At 40.3% G+C, this 23,045-nt stretch overlaps 1 protein-coding gene across 4 annotated transcripts in view; it reads right to left on the bottom strand.

Moving 5' to 3' along the window:
* The window catches only part of PLCB1 (phospholipase C beta 1), a 401,169-nt gene that overhangs the window by 120,961 nt on the left and 257,163 nt on the right, over positions 1-23,045 (bottom strand). For all 4 annotated transcript variants that reach the window (XM_055725798.1, XM_055725799.1, XM_055725800.1 and 1 more), the window contains exons 8-9: positions 17,904-18,004; positions 16,320-16,486 (exon numbers count right to left, since the gene is read on the bottom strand). In XM_055725798.1, the coding sequence (XP_055581773.1) occupies positions 16,320-16,486; positions 17,904-18,004 (268 nt within the window). The remainder of the gene's footprint in view (positions 1-16,319; positions 16,487-17,903; positions 18,005-23,045) is intronic.

The raw sequence follows: 23,045 nt of genomic DNA, 5'->3' as shown, positions 1-23,045 counted from the left end.
ACACAGTTATCTGAGCTTATGGCTGTAGAATGCTATTTTCCCCATCATAATTAAGCAGTCAGCACTTCAGACAGTGAAACAGTTTCCAAGTTCAGTTACAGCCAGTATTGCACCAGTGAGAGTTTGACTGTGGAACCGAGATGGCAGATGTCAAAGGGACTTTGTATCCTGGACATTAAGGAGTAGATTGTTTGTGACCAACGTCGATGATATTCTGATGCCAACTGCAGTGAGGACAATCCTTGCTGGACAGCCATCCAAAATGAAATAACCTCTATTTATTGGAAAAATCTGTTCTCTGTTTCCTTAAGCATATTACAATTTACTGCAGACATTGCCAAGAAAAAATAATGTGTGATCAGTTCTTTCCATTATAGCTGTCACCTTTTCTCTTCAGATATGCATTAGGAAGATTTAATGATATGTTTAGATACAAAAAGGTAAAGGGAAAATGAACACATCAGGAAAAGACACAGAGAAAGACAGATGCACCTCTTTTTTTTTTTTCTTTTTTTTTTCCCTTCACATCATTGCCTTAAAATCACCTGAACCCTAGGTCTTCAATGAAACCTTCAAAATAACTGGTGTGCTTTATATACTTAAAATTGCCTTTTTCCCTCACCACTAACATGCTGGATTTGATCTAATGTCTCTCCCTAGAGCAGAGGCAGGCCCAGAGCTCACCCATGTTTGCTGGAATGCTGCCATCGACTTCAGCAACTTTGGTTCGAGACCTTACTAAATAATCCTAAGTGCAATGCAAAGAAAGACGGGACTCCAGATGACTCTCTTTTAGCTAAGTTGGCAAAGCCAGATCAAAAGAGCAAACACAGATGTAACCATATCAGCAGCTATGTCAACAGCCACAGAACTCAGTAAGGATCCTTTTCTCTGTGAGGGCTGGGGTTTACCAACACAGAAAAATTCCAGCCCCTCCACCTCTCTTCTCTAATTTACATGATTAATGAAAAATTTCCCTGCGGGGTCACTTGGTAGTGCTTTATTAAAACATTTAAACAGCAAAAACATAAAACCCCCTCCTTTTTCCTGTGGTGTCTGGGCCGTTTAACCGTGCAGCACTTCCCCTTCCCGCGCAGTGCCACCGGGACGCTGCCTGAGGAGCCGGCGCCGCCCGCCCCGCCCCTCCCCCGCTCCCCTCAGGGCCTCCCGCGCTTTCCCTCACCCGGCGCCGCCGCCACCATTTTGCCCCCTGAGCCAGCGGCCGGCGCGGGCCTCGCTGCAGCCGCCCGCAGCCTCTCCTCAACGAGGCCCCTTTGCCGGCACTGGCTGCCGATTCAACAGGAAAGCGAAAATTATGGATATTATAAACTATTGTTCTGTTCTTAGCGTAATGCAAATCTACTGGCGCTTGGAGGACGAGTGCCGAGTGCCGTCTGAGCACATCGTGCCCAGAAGTGACCATGTAATGTGCCGCAGCTGGATGCCTTGCAAAGTCTGTCAGAACCATCCAGCTCCTACACAGGAGAGAAGATACTCAGATGTTGTGTGCGATGGTTAACGTGGGTATTTTTTCTCCTCTGGACTTTAACTAGACAGAAGAAATTTCAGATGAATGTCAGCTGCAGGGTATCTGATTGCCAAAGCATGCAAAAGTGGATGGCTAAAGCTTTGTGCAAGCCGAATAAATAACAGATCAATTTTAATGTTTCAATTCTGTAGTGGAACAGGTCTGTAAAATATAAGAACCAGTACTGAGAAGAAACAGAAAAACATCCAATGTTTTGGATGTTTTTTGATGAAAACTTTTCATCACAGACATTCCCAACACCTCAACATTATAAATGTATAGCTGAACACTTGTGTGTAAATTATATAAACTTTTACATAATTCTAAAAACATACCTGAATTTAAAACCTACAAGAGCTAGAGGTACTGGCAAGTCTGGAAATGCCTTTGTATCCATCTACATCTTTACACATCTACATACCTTCCAAAATCCATTCTCCAAATGGGAAGGAAGCTTCCAAAAAAGGGGACCTGGACTCTTCCATGCCTTTTGAACCTTCTGCCCACTACCTTCTAGGCACGAAATGCATGGCAAAGTACCCTCACAGCCAGCACCGCTTCCTTGCTCACACAAACTCAGCCAGGACCTCTTCCTTGCCACACAAACTGTTAATCACATTATGAAGCTCCTGTGCCAGTGTTTCATCAGACAAATCTAGGCCAGACTCGTACAGACCTACCCAAATCAGGTTCTGGCTTTATCCCTGAGCTAATTTTCTGCACTGTGGATTTAAGCTCTGCTTGTGCTTTGGTTGCACACAGCAACAGTCCTTTTGCAGCGTGTCCACAATCCCCATTCTACCTCACACTTTTAATTTGGAAGCTCAACTTCATTTGCCAGTTGTTTGGCAGAGAGTTTGTCAATGATTGTCCCACCTGCTGCCTCCAAATGTCATCCTTTATTACAGAAAGGAAGAGGAAGCCCATACAGGGGACTCCAAAAATGTCCCAGCATTCAGCATTTCACCTGCAGCAAAGCATGAAGCAGCTTCTTAGCAAGTGGTTCCACAGGACACCTTGAACAGCTGCTCCATGTGACCTGCAGGGTGGTGAAATTCATGCAGAGATCAAAGAAGAACCACCAGACTAATGGTCAAGTGAAGTCAACCAAATCTGGTATTTTTTCCACTAAATTTTGGTAGGAAGGAGAAGTAATTTCATACTATAAGAGTAACTTATTTAACAGGGATGCTGTGAGATTCTATTGAATCTCCCAGGCTGTGATCAGCTTCATTACATGAAACATGGGAAGTGTCTGTGCAGCAGCTTCATCTTTTTCTGCATCCCTGGCTCCACCTGCCTGCTCCAAAATAGTTACAGGGGGCGGGGAGAAAAAAAAAAAAAAAAAAGCACAAACAGTGGCAAGTTCTGCGTATTTCACAGTATTTCCTTACTAGCTACAGCTACATGATCCCAAGCCTTTCAAGTTCTGTTACATTGGATCAAAGACATAAATGTTCCTGGATGGTAGCTTAAAGAAAAATACATAAAAATCTAACTGTTACATTGCCCACAACAAACCGGGCTTCTTTGTGGTCAACATTTATCAGCTCTTAAGGACAGCAGAAGTCACTTCCGTCATCCCAAATCCTTTTTCTTGGAAGCTGTCTTCAGGCAGGTGGCATACTGCTGGCAAAGGACCTATTGAAAATTCACATCATCTATAGGGGTAATGAAGTGACTCCTCTCTTCCATGGTTCTTAGATATTGTCAACATTCACTGTGCAAAACGTTTTCTCCTGCAGTTTACAAGATCTGGAACGTCCCCATTCCTGGGAGACGGTGCTCACAAATTTGTCCTGAAGCAGGGATTCCAGCCAGTCAGTTGAACTGGTTGATAGGATAGACTGTACTTTGTGAACATACTTCTGAGAGGCTCCTCTATTTGAAGACTTACTGTGTTATCCACAGGGCTCTTTATAATCCTCTTTGACTAGATCGAGATAACCCAGCATATTTTTTTCAGCCTGTGACAGTCCTTGTGCAGGTCCAGGGCACTATGCACTTTGCTGTGCAAGCACAGACGTAGTAGCATCATATGAAACTGTTCACATGCAGTTTCCAGGGCTGGCAAAAGCACAGGCTGCTTTTGACACAACAATCCTTCTCCTGCTGCCTAATGAGACACAAGTAACTCGACAAGTTGCTGCCTTCCATCCCCTCTAGTGTGCCAGCATGACCAGCATACTGTTCTGGATGTGAAATGCTAGTGGGTCCCTGGGAGCTTGCCAGCTCATCAAGTGGAGGAGGTAAACAACCCCCTGCTTACTCAACACCTGCCAAGCACAAGATAAGAGACATGAGGGTTCAAAGTAGGGCTAAGCTTCTGAAAGAAGCTTCTTCACTTGTTCAGTGCCCTCTGCAGAGGCCCAGGATAAAGGTCAAAACCCCAGCAGTGCAGCAGACCAGAAGAAATACAAAAATACAGCTAATCCTGCAAACTTTTCATCCCAACTGCTTGATCTAAACTTCGTCCCTTGTATTTCAGCAGGTAGGGTGTATATGTGCAGCTACTTGTTTGCTACCTGATTTTCCCCAGGGTCCACCTAGGCTGCCCCCAGGAGCCTTCCCGTCCTTCGGGCAAAGTCTTGGGACAGAGTAGGACAGAAAAGAGAGGCACAACTGAAAGCAGAAAAGACAACTTACTTAGCTGCACACTTTTCTTTGCAGTTCACTCTTGCAACTTCTACACTGCCTTTGCTTGTGCCTTAAATTTGTGGATGTTTTGTATGGTAATTAAGATGTGCATTAGCTTTGAAGTAGTCAACAGGTTTGGCTGCATGGATCTTTTCTTTCTATATATTTGCAAACTTAACAGAGCCCTCCATTTGTTTATGCCCATGCTGTTATCTACTCAGTTACAATGTAACCGGGAGGCACAATTGTGCAAAGAGATGTTATTACAGTAAAAAAAGAAAACAAACAAACAAAAAAGGAAGAGAAACAATTAATCGGCACTTGGTATCTCATAGTCAATAACACAGAATTACATTAGTATTTTGTCTGACAGCAAAATCAGGTCTATTCCAATGCAATCTGTAATATTAATCACATCCACTGTAATCCCCTACAACTGAGCAGCCCTTGCAGCTCAAAAATTAAAATCCACCAAGTAAAGCAGATATTTTATAATCCTGTGAGAGATCTGTACAGCATGCCGCATTGGGAATACTATTTCACAAACCAGCACTACAATTTACAGCTCATTAGATATTAAAATTTTCATGCATGCTGTAGAGTAGGATGCATATACCTCCGGTGTGTCTCTTGACACTGGGCACACATTAGCTACTCTATGCTTTCTAGCTTTGTGAGCCAGCAGAGATGTTCACAAGGAAGAATTTACATAAAATTCACACTGTGTGGGACACAATGTGCCAGAGCCACTCTGATGACACTTGCAGTGTGTGCATCCAAGTGATTTTGGAAGTGATGCTGAAACCTGTTTGGCTTTCCAGACACATGTGCTATTACTGTATTGCTATGGTGTAACTGGAATTTCGGTCTGTATTCAGTTTTGTAAACCAGGGCAGAACAGGACTGCATCATCCAAACAATATCCTCTTAATAACAAAGTCATCACAAAGAGAGAATAAGATGCAAGGTCAGCCCAGACTGAAAAAAAATCCTACAATGGCGTTACTGGGCTTTACCCCAGAAACGTCAGTGCTCCTCTGTTTTAGAAAAAACAGTGGGGACAGAAAAGACTTTCATGCCTCAGGTCAAGATCTGTAGACACTGAAAAATACCTACATACCAACAACCATCATTTACACACCACAAGCAGGAGTTGTCAGTAACTCCTCCATTTTAGAATTTTCTCAGTGATCAGTAAGGGGAAAAATTCACACTAGTCAGTTTTATCAAATTAATATGTAAGTCGAGGAAGGGCAAAACATCTGAATCTCTGTATCTGAATATTAGTCAAGCATTTAACAGAGTTTCTAAATTCAAATTTTTCCTTATTTGAAAAACCAATCTGCTGAAAGCGCAGACTGCAAGCATAAACTGAGGTCAGACTAGAAGATCAGAGTTTCTTTGAATTTGAAAGCTGAGCCACACAAAAGAAGTCCAGAGGCTACCACACTGATCAGCAGTAGGTCTGGTTTCATACAGCCTTTCGTTATCTGAAAAAGTAGGATCAACAACACAGGGTTTAAAGAACAGACAGGTCTCTGGAAGCTGTTATCCAAACAAGATGGTAAAGCTGTAATGAACCAGGTAAATGGGATGGAAATCAAATATGAACACACAAGTAATAATTCAAGCTAGGTAGCTAATCATTCAAGAAAAGAAAAAATCCAAAATACAGAGCTGAATTGGGAAGAAGATGCCTAGAAATCCATCATCTTGAAAGGCAGACAAGATGCAGAGAACAGCAATGCATCTGTATGTAGCTGCATCGAAAAGGTGGTTGGAAAATAAAATAATTGATTGGCAGGACACTTTACTATCAAGTCATTGACGAAAGAGGTAACTATGCATGGCATCAAATATACCAACCATACGAACCCATAAGTTAACTAAACCACAGAGGCAGTCCTACAGATTTAATGGACAGAAGTTATGCTTAACTTAATTAACTGTTGAATTGACAGCAAGGATCCTAATGGGAACACTGACACTGCACCCAGTCTCGTGACTCTAGGTTTTGACTACAGAGTATCAGAAATGTGTCTGTATACAGAAGATTATTCAGAGAAGAATTATGAATAGTATCATATGTCACAATATAAGCCAAAACAAAGAGGATCAAACATGTAAAGCTGAAGTGGCAATAATGGTCAACAAGTGTTTTAAGTGAAATGATAAGGATGAGAAAGAACAGTTACAGTGGCCAGATGCTGAACCAGGTGATGAGATCAGAGTAAGCAACAGAAAACTTGGGGTGAGTGTCTGAAAAAGCTAGGCAGTGCTACAACCAATTGCACTAGGAAACACTTCTGCAGCAGATTTATTGGTTGTCTCATTGCTTAAATCCTTTAAAATCAAACCAGGAGAATATCCTGTTGTGTTCAAATTTCATTTCATATTTCTAAACTTAGAGGAAAGCATAATGGATCCAATTGTGCCCTCAGTTACACTTGCTCAACTACTTTCTGTAATTAGACAGTTACTTGGCCACAAACCAAAACAAACTTTCTTTGGCAACATGTTCTTGAAAAAGAAACAGAAAACTTACTCAATTAGGAATAGAGCAAGATTCATTGCTCTACCCTTGAATGTGTATATTGTAATAGGACACAGGGAAATCTGAATACAGAGAATGGCAACTCCTATACAGTATCAGAAATAAATGCTTACTGAATGACAAGCAGTCAGCAAGGGAAAACACGGGAAGGTAAACATGTTATGCTTAAGTAGCATACATAAAAGTGTCGGTTAATCCATGCGGAAACATTACATGCCCAAGGACACTGAGATCCAGAATATTTAGCACAGGAAGGATCATCAACCAAGTAAAGCAGAATTCAGTATGTTTGAATCAGAAATGCTTGTTACTCTAATGAAGCTATCATAGCCATTCTATCATCTATACAAGTGCACAAAGTGCACAGAGAAAACATTGGAAACAATTATTTTTTTTTTCTCCCCAAGAAAACATTTGCAAACTGAAAACCACTTTTCTGAATGGTTTTCAGAAGAGGTACTGCAGCTCAAGACACTTAGTTCACTTCAGGGAGCAAATATTTCCTATAAGCTTCTAGGCAAGCCATGCCAAATAGATAACCTCATATTTTTATGCTAAAGAGCGTTTTCAATCAGAATGAAACCTTTGGGAGCATTCCAAGGACACTGCCATCTCAAAAGGGAAAGGAAGATGGAGTGTCACCTGAGAAGCGACAAAAGCTTTCAAATGCCACTTGTGTCTGTTGACATGAGCCATCTATTTTAACAAGATCTTAAAATCACTGTACAATGTTGAGCATGCTATTTACTTATTTTATTAGAAGTCGCATTTTTTACAGCCCTTTTCAAACACCCAGAAAGGAAGGGCTCTAACCCACATATGCTACAACCTATGAAATGTATTTTTCTCTAGTAGTGTTACAAAACAGTAAAATACACACATAGGCAGGGAAGATTTTAAACGCTCAACAGTTTCTCTTCCTCAAAATTCAAATGTTGGAAACATTTATTTTAATGGATATTGATCATCTATATCTCTACAGCAGCCTTAAAATCCTCTACCGTAACAAAGCATGGACACAGTTCAGAGATTCTGGTAAGCAGATGTGTTGCATTAAGGAGCACAATTCTTGGAACCTGTCATACTGTAAACCCATGTTTTATTAATTGCAAACTCTGTGTGTGTATCATATGCCTGCAATAACTAACTAACATACAAGAACACACAAGTGTCCAGCATCTTGAATCGAGCATGTCTGTTACAGATCACATTTAACCAAATCCCCATACATAGTATCAAGCAGTTCCTTACTGTTTATCATCCTCTTTTCAGCCACAGACAGCTCCTTCTTTAAACCAAAACAGTTTCTAAAACATTAGCAGACATATATATATACAAATCTGAATTTTTAGTAATTTTCAAGAAATGGGGGGAAATCCCACTCTCGTGTAGATAAGCAAGCAATCTCTCCTAAGTCTCCAGACTGAAGCAGGGTGGTCAGCATCATCTGAAAGTTGGGACTGTGAGGAAATGCCACATGTAAGGTTAGCTAGAGAACCACATCAGACTGCAGCTTATTCCTTGGCAGGCATTTACTTTTCTGCTTTTTTCTTTTTTGTTCCCTGCCCAAATTCAATTTTGCTTAAAAGTGCTGGCCTGGTTTGTGCAGTGTTTACATTAGCAAGCCTCAGCTGCTGTCTTCCAGGTTCTCATCCAAGAGTGGGGCATTGGCTATTTAAAACCCCCAGTGAATCTACATCTTTCAGCTGAGATTGCAAGATGATGCAGAGCAATGTAAAAGACATCCTTGCAGTATCAAGGAACACTGTCCTCAAGACCCATTTTCCCACCATAACTACCACCTACAGGCGAACATATCTGCTGCTCTGGACTTCAGCTGAGGTACCAGGAGAAGGAGGTACTAAGGGCCCTAGCACCTGGGCAGGTCTCATTCATTACATCAGGACAAATTTAGTGAAGGCAAACACAGTAAGCTACACCCAAGTCTCCCAGCAGACATCTTAAGCTTTCTATTTCTGAACATTCTGAGCCCAAACTGCAGCCACCTACAAAAACTACTGTGGACAGAGAGTCTATGGTATTGCAGGGTTTTACAGACAAGCCCATTCTCTAGCTGCTCTTGACGTTTCAGCACAGATGTAGCAAGAAATTGTTTCTGACAGGATATCCCTCACAGGATAAATGACAACAGATAGTTTAGATCCAATTACAGCTATAAAACCACTACAAAACCACCTTCACACTAGTTCCTAGCTAGCAGTAGAATGAGCACTTTACAATGTGGCAGATTTCCAAGACAGGCAGACAACTAGATAATTGGAAAGATTTTAAATCAGACAGATAAAACCACCATCAATCTCAGCAATACAACAGCTATTTCTGACAAAACTGAAAGAGGCCCACTACTGGAATATGTCACTGTCTTCCCAAACCTCTGAAGAACGTGCTCTGTAGCATGCCTCAGAGTGATCCTGGGAGATGTAATAATGTTAAATGTTGGCATACTTCCAATTGCTAAGTTGCATTAAAAGACATCTAAAAATACATACTTTTTTCCCCCTCTTAAATGATATTTCTCTACATAAGCTATTAATGCACTTGCCAACAAGACCATTCTGCAGTATAATGGGAAGAGATAAGAGCAGAGTGTGAGCACGAGCAGAGAGGCGGGAACAAAACTAGGAAAAGCCTTTATCGTGGCTAATATTTTTACTTCCAGAAACTCCTCCACTCGAAGAAGAGATTAATATTAAAAAGAAGTGGAAAAGAGTAAAGGCATGGCTCTGCAAAGACAGTTCAGATAAACTAAAAAGAAGGGCCTTCAGTCCCTTTAAAGGGACTTCCTTGTCTGTTTTTTAAGCTTAGCTCTGCAGCTGCAGAGGGACTGCATTCGACAACCCTTTTCATAAACAAATCAAGCTCTATCTTAACAACAATTGCTTTTTTTGCCCTCTTTACTACCTCTGTAGGCTGTGCAAACCATGTTGTTAGGAAACTTCTCTTAAATTGCCTGTCTAACTTTATTCAAGACCACTCGATACCTCTGTGTTCTTCTGCCAACATTGTCCTTTAGCTTACCGCTGATTTCTGACACCCCCCCCCCCCCCCCCCAGCATTTAACCCCGATGTATTTATAGGCAACACTCATATTCCAGCTAAAGAATATTGTTAGAGGAGATGATTACATCTGACATTGTAAGAGAAACTTCCTCATATGGTCGTTGTATTATAGTAGTGTACATACTCCAACTATGTTAACAGCCCTGTTATGACAGATACCATTCATACCAAAAGACTCACAGATCACTGCTGGCTCGCTCCTCAAGGCAGACTATTTAGTCGAGTTGACCAAAGGATGAAGCAAAAAACAAAATGGCATGTAAAAGGGGATGGTGAAATGTCAATGAGCTCATTTGTGGCAGAGCCAGGAAAACTGCTCTCTTCTGCCACCGGTTCTAGATGTCACCCATTGGATCACAGCACTCTTCTCTCCCATTGTCCTCATGGGCCCTTTCCAGCTGCAAAGCACTGCATTTGTAGCAATCATAATGAAGAGGCAAATCCCACAGTATTTATTCAAAGTTTATCTACATTCGTTTCCTTCAGCACTTGAGTCCATGCTGCTTTATGTTTTCAGAAGTAAACTTCTGATATCCATCTTCAAATAATAAAATGCTGCTGCTAAAATTGAATACCTCCCTCTGTTCCATAAAAGAGACAGTAAAACAGCAACAAGCAGAAAGAAGCTGTTTTACTTTTTGAGCCTTTTCTTCTTATGGGCTCTGATAGCCTAAAGCTGAGTCAAACACAATACAGGCAGGCAGCAGCAGAAAATCGTGTCTCCATAACCCTTGAAATGCAGTATTGATGTAAGACTCTTTACTTATCTCTGAGGAAAAGCTCCCGCTGAGGGGAATGATGCAGCCTCTACACATACTCCAAAACCTCTACTCATGTTTGCTTTGTGGTCCTGTTGCTCCAGATTCTTTCATCCATTTTCAGTGTTAGGACATAGGGTTTAAATCTTCCTGTAGGGTTTGAGCCTGGGGTCCATTAGGTGGTCTATCAGTTTTCCAGGATGTGGGACTAGAGTCCTGGTATGGTCAGCTTCCATATTAGCTAGCACAAGTCTGCTCTGACTGCTTAACTTACATTATCATGATTAGTTTATGCTCTGCAGCTCTGAAGATACAAATCCCACAATAAGTTTGTCCATTTTACATTCAACATGGTTTCTCTGATATCAGTGGAGCTATTCCTGGTACCAAACACCAGTCCCAGAATGCATTTCTGTAAAGCTCATGCTTCTTTCAAAGCATCTGCATTATACACAGAAGATTAGGAAACTTGTCCTCCCTGGAACCCTAAACGTATTCTTGATATTTTCATTAATTCTTGTGCCAATAGCAAAACCTAACTCTTATGCATAAGCACATGGGTCTCAAATCTAAGCCAGTTCCTACAGTTTTAAATGGCAAGCACAGAATAAAAGGTAAAAACTTTTGCTTTTTTACTATGCCACATACCACTGTGTCTTTGCACACTGTTGCAAAATCCATTATTACTGGTCCACATCACTCTTTCATCATGTTATCAAGCTGTTACCATTAAGTTAGAGAGATGAAGCACTTTACCTGTAACGCAGATGCAAAAAATCCTCATAACTGAGGATTTTCCATTCTAAAAGATTTTTACATTTAAGCTTCTACTTGAGATGCAATCTTCCAAATAAGTGCAAGATCTGAAATTAATTTTACACGAGTAACTAAAAACCAAGCAAGTAAAAAGAAAATGCAGTGCTCTATAATATAAACGTATTTTGAAAATACATTTTAACAAGTATAGTTTCCATTAACTTATTTATGGTGATACATTATTCAGACTAACATTTGCTACATATATATATATATATTTAAAAATAATTTTTAAAAAAGCCTTCTGGGAAGCAACCTAACTTAGCACTTGTTGCCGACGGCATGGGATAGGTTATGACTTTTGTGTGGCTTATAAATTTTAAGGGGTAATAAATTGTGACTGGGATCTATTGTTCTGTCATCATTTGAGAATGAGAAACAATGCTGACAGCTCGTCTCTTATACAATTGGAATGGTGGACAGCGCTGAAAATCCCAACATTAATGTTTTTTTTGGTAAGTATTCTTGATTTCCAACGTTACAGTTAGGAGGCTGAAGGATTTCAACCATTTTGTAGCACTTTCTACAAATGCTGCAGTGCCAGAAAACCCCACCATTTGCCTGAATGGTTTATACATCAGAATTTATGCTTGAAGTATTACGAAGTATGTCTTAAAAGTGTAGCCACGGTTGCACAGTACTTGTTTTTGCCATTAAAATCTGTTGCCTAGGAAATGACCCCCTTCTGCCACCGAAAGGCTCTAATGCATAATTGTTCTTAAGCAGTAACTAAAAGGTATATTTAACGTGGTGGGATGAAAATGTTTAAAATGTATTGATGTTTAAGGGAGGAAAACCACATTTGTGCTGAAGTGATTATTGCTTGGTGTTAAGGTTGCCATGAGAAAAACACACATAGTAAATGCTGTATAATACTAGATATATCTTAATCTAACGTTAATAGCTTGCTTTACTTTATCACCTAAGAAAAGCTCAGCACAACTACCACCAATAAACGTGCACTAGCAAAACAGAACTAATACCGGAATTCAAAGAGAGTCATAGAACCAGTTCCCTTACAATCCTTCTAAATACATGGGTAACTAAAACTGACATACAGTATGTCCAAATAGGTGCAGCTGAGAAAATCTGGAGAAAGAAATCCTGGGAAATATAAGAGGAAAGTTCTTTTCTTTTGTGCATATCCAAAGGTTTGGCCTTTAAAATTAAGTAGGCAGAGATAGTATTTAAACAAATGCATACTTAAGAGAAAAAAATTAATGTCTTTATGTCATTACTTATCTCAAAGATGCCTGCTACTAAGTGCAATCTGGTGTACAGATCTGTTGGGCCGGAAAATCTCCAAAGCACTCCCAGACTCTATTTTTGAAGTTTATACTACAGTCAAGGCCATCTCTCTTTATAAACACCACTCTAAAAAATAATGGCTAATAATAACCTAACCCTTGTCTTGCTCCCACCAACAAGGATGGTGGGAAGCATATATTTTATTGCTATAACATGATTCCAGCTTTTTCATATCTCCTTTCCCTAGCAGACCTTGTTCCGTGTTCTTCATTGCTAGTCTGGTACACAGGCAGAGCTCTTGCATGCTTAGAATCTTTAAGAGACATCCAGGATGCCCCTAGAGCCAAGACTTTTACTCAGCGGTTTTCAAAACACTCTTTCAGAAGGAAAGGTTTAAAACGAGACAATGGGATTTGAGCTCTCAAAGTTCTGAGGTCCTTTTCAACTTAGGAATTTTTAGAAATTAATTCCATCATAAAGTCAGAAAGAACCAGCACATTTCTGCAAAATTTGAACCAAATTTATATGGTAAATTTCACATAATTCTAGAAACCAGAACTTGACACTGTAAGCAGACACATGTGAAACTTGGCATCAATGTCCCATCTCCCATCCCTAATGTAACGAGATCCTTAAAAATAAGAGCAAATAAGAAATTTCCCACTTGCCAATCCATTTATTGATATACATCTTATCAACACGGTAACTTGAAAGGGAGTAAGTACAGTTAGTAGTTATGCCAGCCACCCAAGGGAAATGTTTTACAGCCTGAAAGTACCAAACTACAGGTTCCTACTAAACCAGGCCTAACAGCTGCCCGGTACACTTCTGCTGACAGTGAGAGAACCAGGAACTTCCTTCTGCTTCTACCTGATAAGAAAACACGCTATACATAGCGCATTAATCTCCTTTACTGTATGACACAAAGCATTAATCACAACAGCTTGCTTCAACCACAATGAAATACTACTCCAGATGCTTAACCTATGTAGATGTCAAGCCTCTGTATATGCTGATGTTGCAAAAGCTCAGTCACATCCCAGCAATACAATACCTAAAAATACACTAGTGACAAGCAGGAACACAGGCAGTCTTTTTACTGAAAACTTGCAACCTAAGGCCCTTATCCAGTAAGAACACGGGCATTTGAGTTTACCAAGTACCTGAAGAGCCATATTGTAAAAGTTTGAAATATTACGGACAGCTCTTGCTTACTGTGTTCAAAATACTGTACTTTAGCTGCAACAGGTACAAAAGAAGGGCTATAATGGCCATCACAGAAATGGAAAATCATGAGATATTAAAAGCATTTGACTAGTGCTGTGAAAGTTGAGAGACATTACAACCATTCTTAAGAAATTCATTTAGTTGGCTATGAGAAAAGAAGAATTAAAAAAGAATGTTATTGTACAGTGGATGCGCACAGATAATTATACCGTTAGATGGAAAAGTAGAAGATACAATCTGCAGACAAGTGAAGGTCTAGAACTGATCAGGTCTACCCGGTCCAAACAGAGCAGTGGGATCAAGAAGTCAGGCTGCTGTGCAAAGGCACATAGTTTCTAATTTATGAATTTGGATTTAAGTTTTCAAGGGAAAATCCCTAATTCTATTTAGAAGAATTTTTCAATGCATAAAATTTTATTTGCTGAGAAGCACATGCATCACAGTCTCAGAAGTTGCCCGGGTACTCCAAAAACCTTGGGAATTGTCCTTTGTGACAGCAGAAAGCCTGAGTGACAATCCCTTTTCCAAACACCATATTAAAAGGGTAAATCATTATTTTGAATATACTGTTATATTTTCATGACATTTTACAGACATGCAGCATTTGTTTGCAATTATTCTATGAGTGTAGGACTGAGTCCACACCTACACTTCATTTAATATACAGTGAATTACATTCCCAGCTTAGAGCAGATACACAAAAAATATTGTGTCCCCATGTCATTCCTGATTAGGCAATTCATGTAATTTTAAGGCAGTAAGCTGGGGATTCACACTGGAGCATGGTTAGCAGCATGTGCCAGTTGCTGCAGCTCAGCTGCCAGGCAGGGAGCTATATGAGGTGGCCTCTGCAGTAGAGAGGTGGCCCACGGATATGTCAGTTCCAACTGAGTTTGCTGGACCTCAGTGCACAAGTTTGAAGGCGGGGGGGGGGAACCACCAAACAAAAACCAAACACACAAAAGGAATCAGCTCACTATGACCTGCCTTCCCCTTGCTAAAGTCAGTATTTTCTGTGAGAACTGATTCTGTATTGGCAATATAAATCGTACCTAGGAATAGAGGCACCTATGGAAGAACAAGTGCCTGGAGCAAACATGCACGAGCTGAAGGTGTCCCACAAATCCTGCTTGGAGGGTGCTAGCAAACACCATCACAACACCCTTGTTTCTGAGGCTTTGTTTCATGCTTCCTCCTTATTGCTAGTCAGAAGGTGATTTCATTTCAACTTTGGTGTTCTGCTAGCACACCAGCACACCTCCTTCTAATAAATCCTTTATTTGGTTTATGTGAAATGCCAATATTTGGGTAATAAGGATCATCTTTTAGGTAACAGACTTTCCTGTCACTGATGTGAAATAAGGTAAGCACAGAGAAATGTTCTAATATTTGCACGGATGAGAGAGGAGGTCACAACGTGTTTTCATCTACTTGTGCTAGTATTCTCACTGACATCAAAAGACATTTTGCATAAGCCTGGCAAAGGAGCAGGATTTAACCTTCCCTCAAAAACCTCTGGGAACACTAAATTTGATTGGACTAGAAAAATAAGAAACCTTAAGAGAAAAATTAGAAGTGTTTTGCCTTGAGACAATGTTGATTGTGGCATCAAGAGCCACAGCTTTCCTTCAGGAAGACATCTAGGACAGAAGGCTTTCGGGGAGAGGGGCGGGAGTGCCTTCGGTTAACCTCTAGACAATTTCTTTGTGTTTCCTCTGGATCTGAAATCTCTGGATCAAACCAGTTTTTTTTCATATTAGATCTGTTTTTCAGGATATTCCCATGCTCCTAAAATTTCTAAGGTATAAACACATTAAAAGCCGGGGTAATCATTGGGATATGTGGATTGCAATAAAACAGGATGCAGACACAAATTCAATGCTATTTTAAGACTTGTGGTGGTAGCAAAAAATCTGAGCAGTTCTCTCACTGGTTTTGGCAAAATGCCCAGTTAAGCCCTGACAATGCTCAAGACTTTCAAAAAGGGAATTTTCTGTGATTAGAGGACAAAACACACTCAGCTACTCCCACATCTTACTTTGTCTACCACTTTATCAGAAAGCAGAAGACTGGACTTATTACTATTGTTAAATGATAGAAATATCATCTTCTTAGTTCACCACCATTGATTTCTTTCTTTAATTTTTACATTGCAGCTGCTGGTAAATAGTTGTTGTGATAGTAAGGTTTTTGCTTAAGTTTGCATACCACAGCAACTGTTCTAAACTATCAATTACACATACTGAAAAGTAAATACTGAAACCAGCACCATCCTTCCTAAATTGTTCCCAACCAAGTACATCTAAAAATGCACCACACGATGTCTCACAGGTTTGTACAATCCAAAAGCAGATAGTTGGAAATGCAGTTTGATTCTGAACCACATTTTGCTTTAGCATGTGCTATAGAATAATTGAGTCACTGTTTCAAATCAGAAAACATGTACAGAGAGAAATGAAAAACCACTGACCTTTCTTTGCTAGATTACTGTTGGGTTCATATTTCTCAATCAGCTGTTGAACTTGTTCTTGTTTTAACGGTGGATAAAGGATTTCATTTAAACGTGGATCACGTTGCTTAAAATTTATAAATTCCATCATCTGATCAACAGTAAGGTATGGTTTGCTCTTGGCACCACTAGAGGAAAATTAAAGTCATTAAAATACATTTCCTTGAAATCTCGTTCAATGTTCTATAACTTCCCAGGGAAACCAAAACAAGATTCAAACTATAATACAACAGAAACATCGTCCCACCGTGTCTCTGGACTAATTTACTTTGCCAGCATGTAAAGACAAACATTCTTCTTCAAACATCTAGGAATAAGATTTTTAAAAGCGTTCACTATTATTGACATCAATGGGAAGACTCAGAGCAATGCTAAAAGCTTTTCATACCTCTGAATTCCTGGAATTAAGCAATTTTAAAATGTAAAAGAGAAAATGATGTGGAATTCAATCCCAAACTCGCCACAAATACTCTGCTGGCATTCCTGGCCCAACTGTTTGATTTTACTGCTGAATAACACCAGCCCTGATTTCATTGTTCTAGTATTTGCTTGGGGTTTTTTGTTTTTTGTTTTGTTTTGTGTTTTTTTTTAATAAACCTGCTAAAAATTGCTAGGCACTCTGCAAAGCAAGCAAGATGATGCCTATTTAGAAAGTTAGAAAAAAAGAGCAGAGTTTGCGTACAATTTGTACCCAGATGGAGATCCAGGAAGCCTCCAAGCCAGGTGACGCGCTTGGCGTTGTCTACAGCACTCGGGACTGGCCTACTTCTACTCTGTGAGAGCACAACAGAAAGCCTACCCCCGGGTTCAACGGGAGCAAACTAGGCCATGGCCGCGTTCCCCTGAAACCTCAACCTCAGAGAAAAGAAGCGCAAAAGGTGTACGTGAGCACACCCATGTTGCAAAGATAAATTCACTAATTGCTTTGGTGGTCTTGGGATGTACTTTGGAAATTACTTTGCTTTCATATTGCTTCATGCTCTGACTCCATTGATCGGGCTCTGCTGAACCTGGGAAGTACAATGACTTGCTGCAAGGGGTAGAAGCAACACAAGTTATACAGCTTGTAACCAAATGTATGAAATCAGTTGTAGCTGGCTGCTAATTTAATTTCATGGTGTGAATTCATGATGCACAAATTCTAAAAGTTACTGCATTTTTTGCAACTCCTAATTAAGCTTTTGGGGGTGATTATAGATACTCTCACACCTATTGCACGTTGTTATTGCTTATTACTCTTCTTCTTTTACTTTCATGGAAGCCTAAATTAATCCATACAAAAAAACAAGACCCAGCAGTTCTGCTACTCCAGGAACAAATTACTTTTAAACTCTGGCCATTAGAAATAGAGTCAAAAGCTTGGGAGAGAAGGAACCCTTGATCCAAGGTTAAATAACTGCCCTGTTTGATACTGAAATCTGTTCTTGGCAATCACTGCATGCTGCTGTAGTCTAAATAACTTACTTTGCCATCCCCAGCCCAGAAAATCAGTGAAGGGGAAGAGGAAAAGAAAAGAAAGGAAAAAAAACCCTGTCATTTTCTTACAACTCAGAAAAGATGTGGTCAATCTCAGGCCGAGGGCAGAGGTTGTTTAAGAACACCCTGTACACGTCTGGCGTGAAGTCATCTTGAGGGATTGAATCATTCTGTGAAATGGGGAAAAAATATAGTGAGAGAACAATATAGCACTTTTATCCATTCTTTGTAAACAGATCATTCACTACTGTGCTGCTTTTGATTTCCTTCCTGCAATCTAGAGAAGCCCAGACTTTGCAGAATAATAAATCTCCCTGAATAACAGAGCAGTTTAAAGAGTACGTCTTTAAAAAAAAATTAATACAACTACATATATAATCTTAGTTTCCATAAGGCAAAGTTATCTCTTTCTCTGTGTACCTGTGAGGAAGAAAGGATGGACCTCTCCCCATCTAACCCCCTTATCTATAGCATAAATAGTTATATCATGATATAACACGTGGGCTCTGAGCTCACTCCCAGAAGGGTGGCTGGACAGTGGTGCTGAGCCTGTGTGCTTCAGCAAGCAAAATGGCAGCATTACAGAGGACGAGCATGTCACTCATCTTTCCAAAGCTTTCAAAGAACTGGGGAATGAACTGGGTCACTGAGTCATCATTAATACACTTGTTCCCTGACAGCAGCAGAAATGTTTCCTTTTCCTTCCTGAAGATACATGTTCAAGATACCATGATTCTGGGCAAGACTTATGCAACGTAGCTTTTCCATACAACTTTGTCCTAAATACTCAGCGTGACACATTTGGCAATCAGATTTCTTTTACAGCAATTGATAAAAATGCCCTCCTATAGAAGAGATAGCAGCATATTTTTTTCTTACATTTCCTAAAATTTAAACCAATTTACAAAATTACAAAACGCCTGCTTTTCATTGACACTTTCATCACCCCTGTTACACCTGCCAGCTTCTCCCCCCCAAAAAACAGAATTATTGTTTGTAACCAGAGGGAATTACTGGACTGGGTAAGGAAAACAGTCATTTGCAGGAAGCTGAAGAGCCCTCCTCCAACTTGCAGGCACTGCCTTCAAGCTCCAGAGTTTTTGCACAAGACAGCAAGGGCTGCCTCCTTAGCAGGGCTGGGAAGACATGAAGACCCAAGGAAGGGGCAAAGCCTTTTTCAGCAGAAAACACTAACGGTGTGCTCACTGGCTTCTGCTTTTGCATCAGTGCACCAAAAAAGGAAAATGCACAGAAGCTTGGATTTTGTGCAGAGGAAACCTTATAAAGAAACAAGAAAAAGAAAACGTGAAATGCAATGCAAATACTGTAAATCTAATTTTTAAGTTTCCTCCATGCAAGCTACCTTTAACAAAAGCTATGACATGCAGTCTTCAGGAGCACCACGGGTCCATGTGTCCAGCCTCTTCATTCCTCCAAGATAAAGCCCAAATCTTGTGAACTAGAGGAGGAAAACTACCTTGGACACAAAGCCGTTTGCTTTTAAACATCACTGAACCTGTTTGCCTCAGAAGCAAGCTGCTGATAGAGGAAATGGTTGCTTTTATTTATTCTGCCTGTTGCCAAGGGAACTGAAAGCATTGATTCAAGCCTTTGTTAGATGGAAGGAAACTTGTGTGTTTTTCCTGCTTTAGGTTAAAATAAATAAATAAGTGAATGCCACAGGTGTCATTTTCTCTCTCATCTATGAAACTTGCAGAGGCCTGACAGCGTTTTGTATGATGACCATCGCCGAGTGTTTCTGTCCACAAGCATGGCCTGAACCTGACCCAGTTCACGCTGGGACTGAGCTGGGCTGTTCTGCTGCTCCGTCTGGGTATCCAGCTTCAGGCTCCGATGGTCTAAGGTCACCAGTCATTAGACCCTTGTGCCTTCTTCGTTGTTGGCAGACTGTGCGAGTGGCTGCAGGGTAAACTGGTTCAAAACTTACTCAGCCAAAACAACCTTGTGCACTTTACTGTGGGATCAGCTCGCTGAGCCAGGTTAACTCGCCAATGGCACAACTGCTAAATCAAATACAAGGGTGGATGGAGAAGTCTGAAACCTGAAGTTGGAGGATGGAAATGGCTTCTTTCAGTGACAGCTGCCGGTGATGCTGAACTAAGTGCGAAACTGCACCCACTACAGTTTGATAAATTTGAGCTGCAGTGCTTTCAGTTGAGAGTAGGACTGCTGATGCTTGTGTTTTCCTAAAGGCCAATATTCATAAAGCTTGTGAATTTTCTTGTTAAAGCTGCCACCCCAGTGTCCTGTGGCACCCCTCTACCTATAATCCCTGCGCAGCCAGCACTTGTCTTACGAGCATTTTAAATGTTGCTTCTGCAACTGCCACAGGGTTACTCTCCCATGACCTATTGTACGTTTTTCCTTTACAGGGGATGTGAAGGTGTTCAACTGAACAAGTTGTGGATCTTTTCCCAATGACCTGAGATCCAGGCTTTTATTTGCCACTCTGTTCCAGTTAGGAAGATACACCTCAGTTTCCCAACATGTATCTCCAAACGGCTATCCACAGAGAGGATAACCAACACAAGTCTTCACGCGTAAGTACAGAATCTTTTAATAATTTATTATTTCCTTCCAGTAATGTAATCAGTGGGCTGCAAAACACAAAGATCTAGATGGGAGATGAAAGCCTTTCTGCAAGCATTTGTCACCCCAGGCACAATCTCACAAAACTATATTTGGATTCCAAAAGCCTGCCTGCCAAAGGGGATTAAAATACGCTGCCCCCTTCCTCAGCCTGGTCTGAGCTATCCACATTTCAGTGGAACCACCCACACACCTTATGCGCTCATCTCTTTTTTTGAGTCCAAGGAACAAATCACAAACTTTCTGTACCACATGAGAGCATCCCTCATTTCCAGCTTTGCTGAGTACTGGCATTCAATTTTATTCTGTAATTAAGACTCTCTACTAATTTCAAGCACTGTTGATTTACGACTTTTCTGGTAACCCGCCTGCTTTTATAACATCTGTATCCAGTCTGTTATATTTTTGGCAGCACAACAACTAATTCAGATAATATGCCCATACTGGACTCAATAGCTGGTTGTTTTATTTTACATTAACAGTCAAGCTCACTGGTGCTTCATTGTGAACCTCTACATTATCTGGAAGGCAGGAACAAGTCTTCACAGCCAAATAGGTGGCTAAAATAAAGCTCTTCAGATTCTACTTAGGACACCTTTGACTAAAACCAAAAGAAATACAAATACTCAACAATAACAAAAAGCACTCCCTCTTTCCCAAAAGCAGCTGAGATTTAAAAAAAAATAAAAATGAAAAAAAACCACATCATAGGGGAATTGAATGCCAAACTCAAAAACTCATTGGCATATTGTAAATCTTCATTTAAACATTTATTTAAACGTTCCTCTGCTTTCAGTTCTGCTGGATGATGAAATCTGCCAAAAATCAGATCTCATAGGGCTTGATCCTGCAAGACTCTACACATGCTGGGTCTGACCCAGAACATACATAAATAAATCAACCCATTCTTTGAAAATGTGCTTGACCTGAAGTCGGTGGGTCACCCAACTGTAGTCATGCTTAACTGCTCGGCCGAATCAGGGATGAAGTGCTCAGTGCTACAGAGAATTCATTCCTTATTAAGCTCCCTAAATATGAAATAAAAAGTTTATTTTTAGCACTTCTGGGGACCCTGTCTGGTTGTATTCTTTTACAGCAGGATGAAAGTAATTATGCAGGCAATGAGGACTCTTCCTCCTCTCACACTAAGCGCAGTGCCTACACATTGTCCCACAAGGTCCCCTAGCAAGCATGCACAGAGGGAATTTGTAAGAGCGAGGCTATCAGAAGCTGAAGTTTGTACCATCAGAGACAAGTCCGTGCAGCAGTACTGTTCCTTAGCCACATAGCTCAGGCTGCCCTACACTCCGGTCACTGCATAAGACAGATGAAGGACTGTCCCAACCTTGAAACTATGAATCAAGAAGAGAGACATAAATGCTGACTTGGGCTTTGCTTACTCAAGACTGTGATTCATTTTGTATTTCAGAGCCATCCACAGGTTCTGAGAGGTGCAGCAAATCATCATGTGAAACTCATGGCCAACAAGCCCTGTATCTTCCTAGAGCAATGAGAGCTATGAAAACTTGGAGAGAAAAGTCTTCAGAAGGATCTTCATTAGGCATGAATATGAAAACCCAGAAAGCCTAAACTGTTCATGTCCATAAGAGACTTTCATGAATTCTCTGAATAATTTAGTGTAATTTTGCTGAGAAAGATTCCTCAATATTTATGCTTTGCACACTCCTAGAGTTCAGTGCTCTTCCAAGACTTTATGGGAACATCATTTTTCATGCAGTACAATGGGGCAGCAAAGCTGAAAGTTGAAGCTAAGAATATCACTTGTTCAAATAAACAGGAACACAAAGGAAAAGAGCTGTAGCTGAAGTACTGATCTTCTTCTCCTCCATTACCTCTGTGAGATTCAGTTTCATGCTTCTTAGGCACTTTGCTTCTAAAATATTTTTTTTCAAAGATGATCACAATTTTCTTTGTTGCACAAAGTGTATTTCTCTTTTGTCCCAACCTAAGAAAGGATCTACTTTATATTATGAATAATTTCCAAGATGGTATCCCAGCAACAAGTATCTAGCAATGTGTATGTTAATTTGGCTCTACTTAAATAAATAGCAGAAAAAGATTGCAGTTCCTTTCAAGGACTCCAGTGATGTTTAGATTATTTTTTTCCAGATATACGCAGTAAACAGAAATAGGCCAACTGCTTTAAAAGCAATGCTTCAGAGATTTTTTGCACATCTTGTCTTGTTTGCTAATAATTAAATAAAAAAAATCTTTAAAATTATTCTTTCCATATTTCTAACCTCACAACATTACTTTAGGTATGATTATTACGATCTTTTATACCTACTTCACAGAACATTCCTTGGAATTTTATGAAATTAAGCTCCAAAACCTATGAAGGAAAGTTCATTGCTAAGGCGTATCAGGTTTAGCTTGTGAAGATTTTGCTCCATTGCTCTTCTGTAGCTGTAGGAATTGGCTCTATTGGGGAAGCAAAGGTTGAGCAAACATCACAGCACAGTTCTCTACACGAGCAAGAGGCCAGGAGATGCAGGCTCTCCTCTGCTAAAGGCCAGTTCTGCCCTACCTCTTGCACCCCCGAATACATGAACTATCCTGCAAGAAGCTTCTTGGAGGGGA

The sequence above is a fragment of the Falco cherrug genome, chromosome 13 (genome assembly GCF_023634085.1).
Source record: "Falco cherrug isolate bFalChe1 chromosome 13, bFalChe1.pri, whole genome shotgun sequence".
Classification (NCBI taxonomy): domain Eukaryota; kingdom Metazoa; phylum Chordata; class Aves; order Falconiformes; family Falconidae; genus Falco; species Falco cherrug.
The sequence above is the reverse complement of the archived record's forward strand: the minus strand, read 5'-3'. Positions and strand labels throughout refer to the sequence as shown.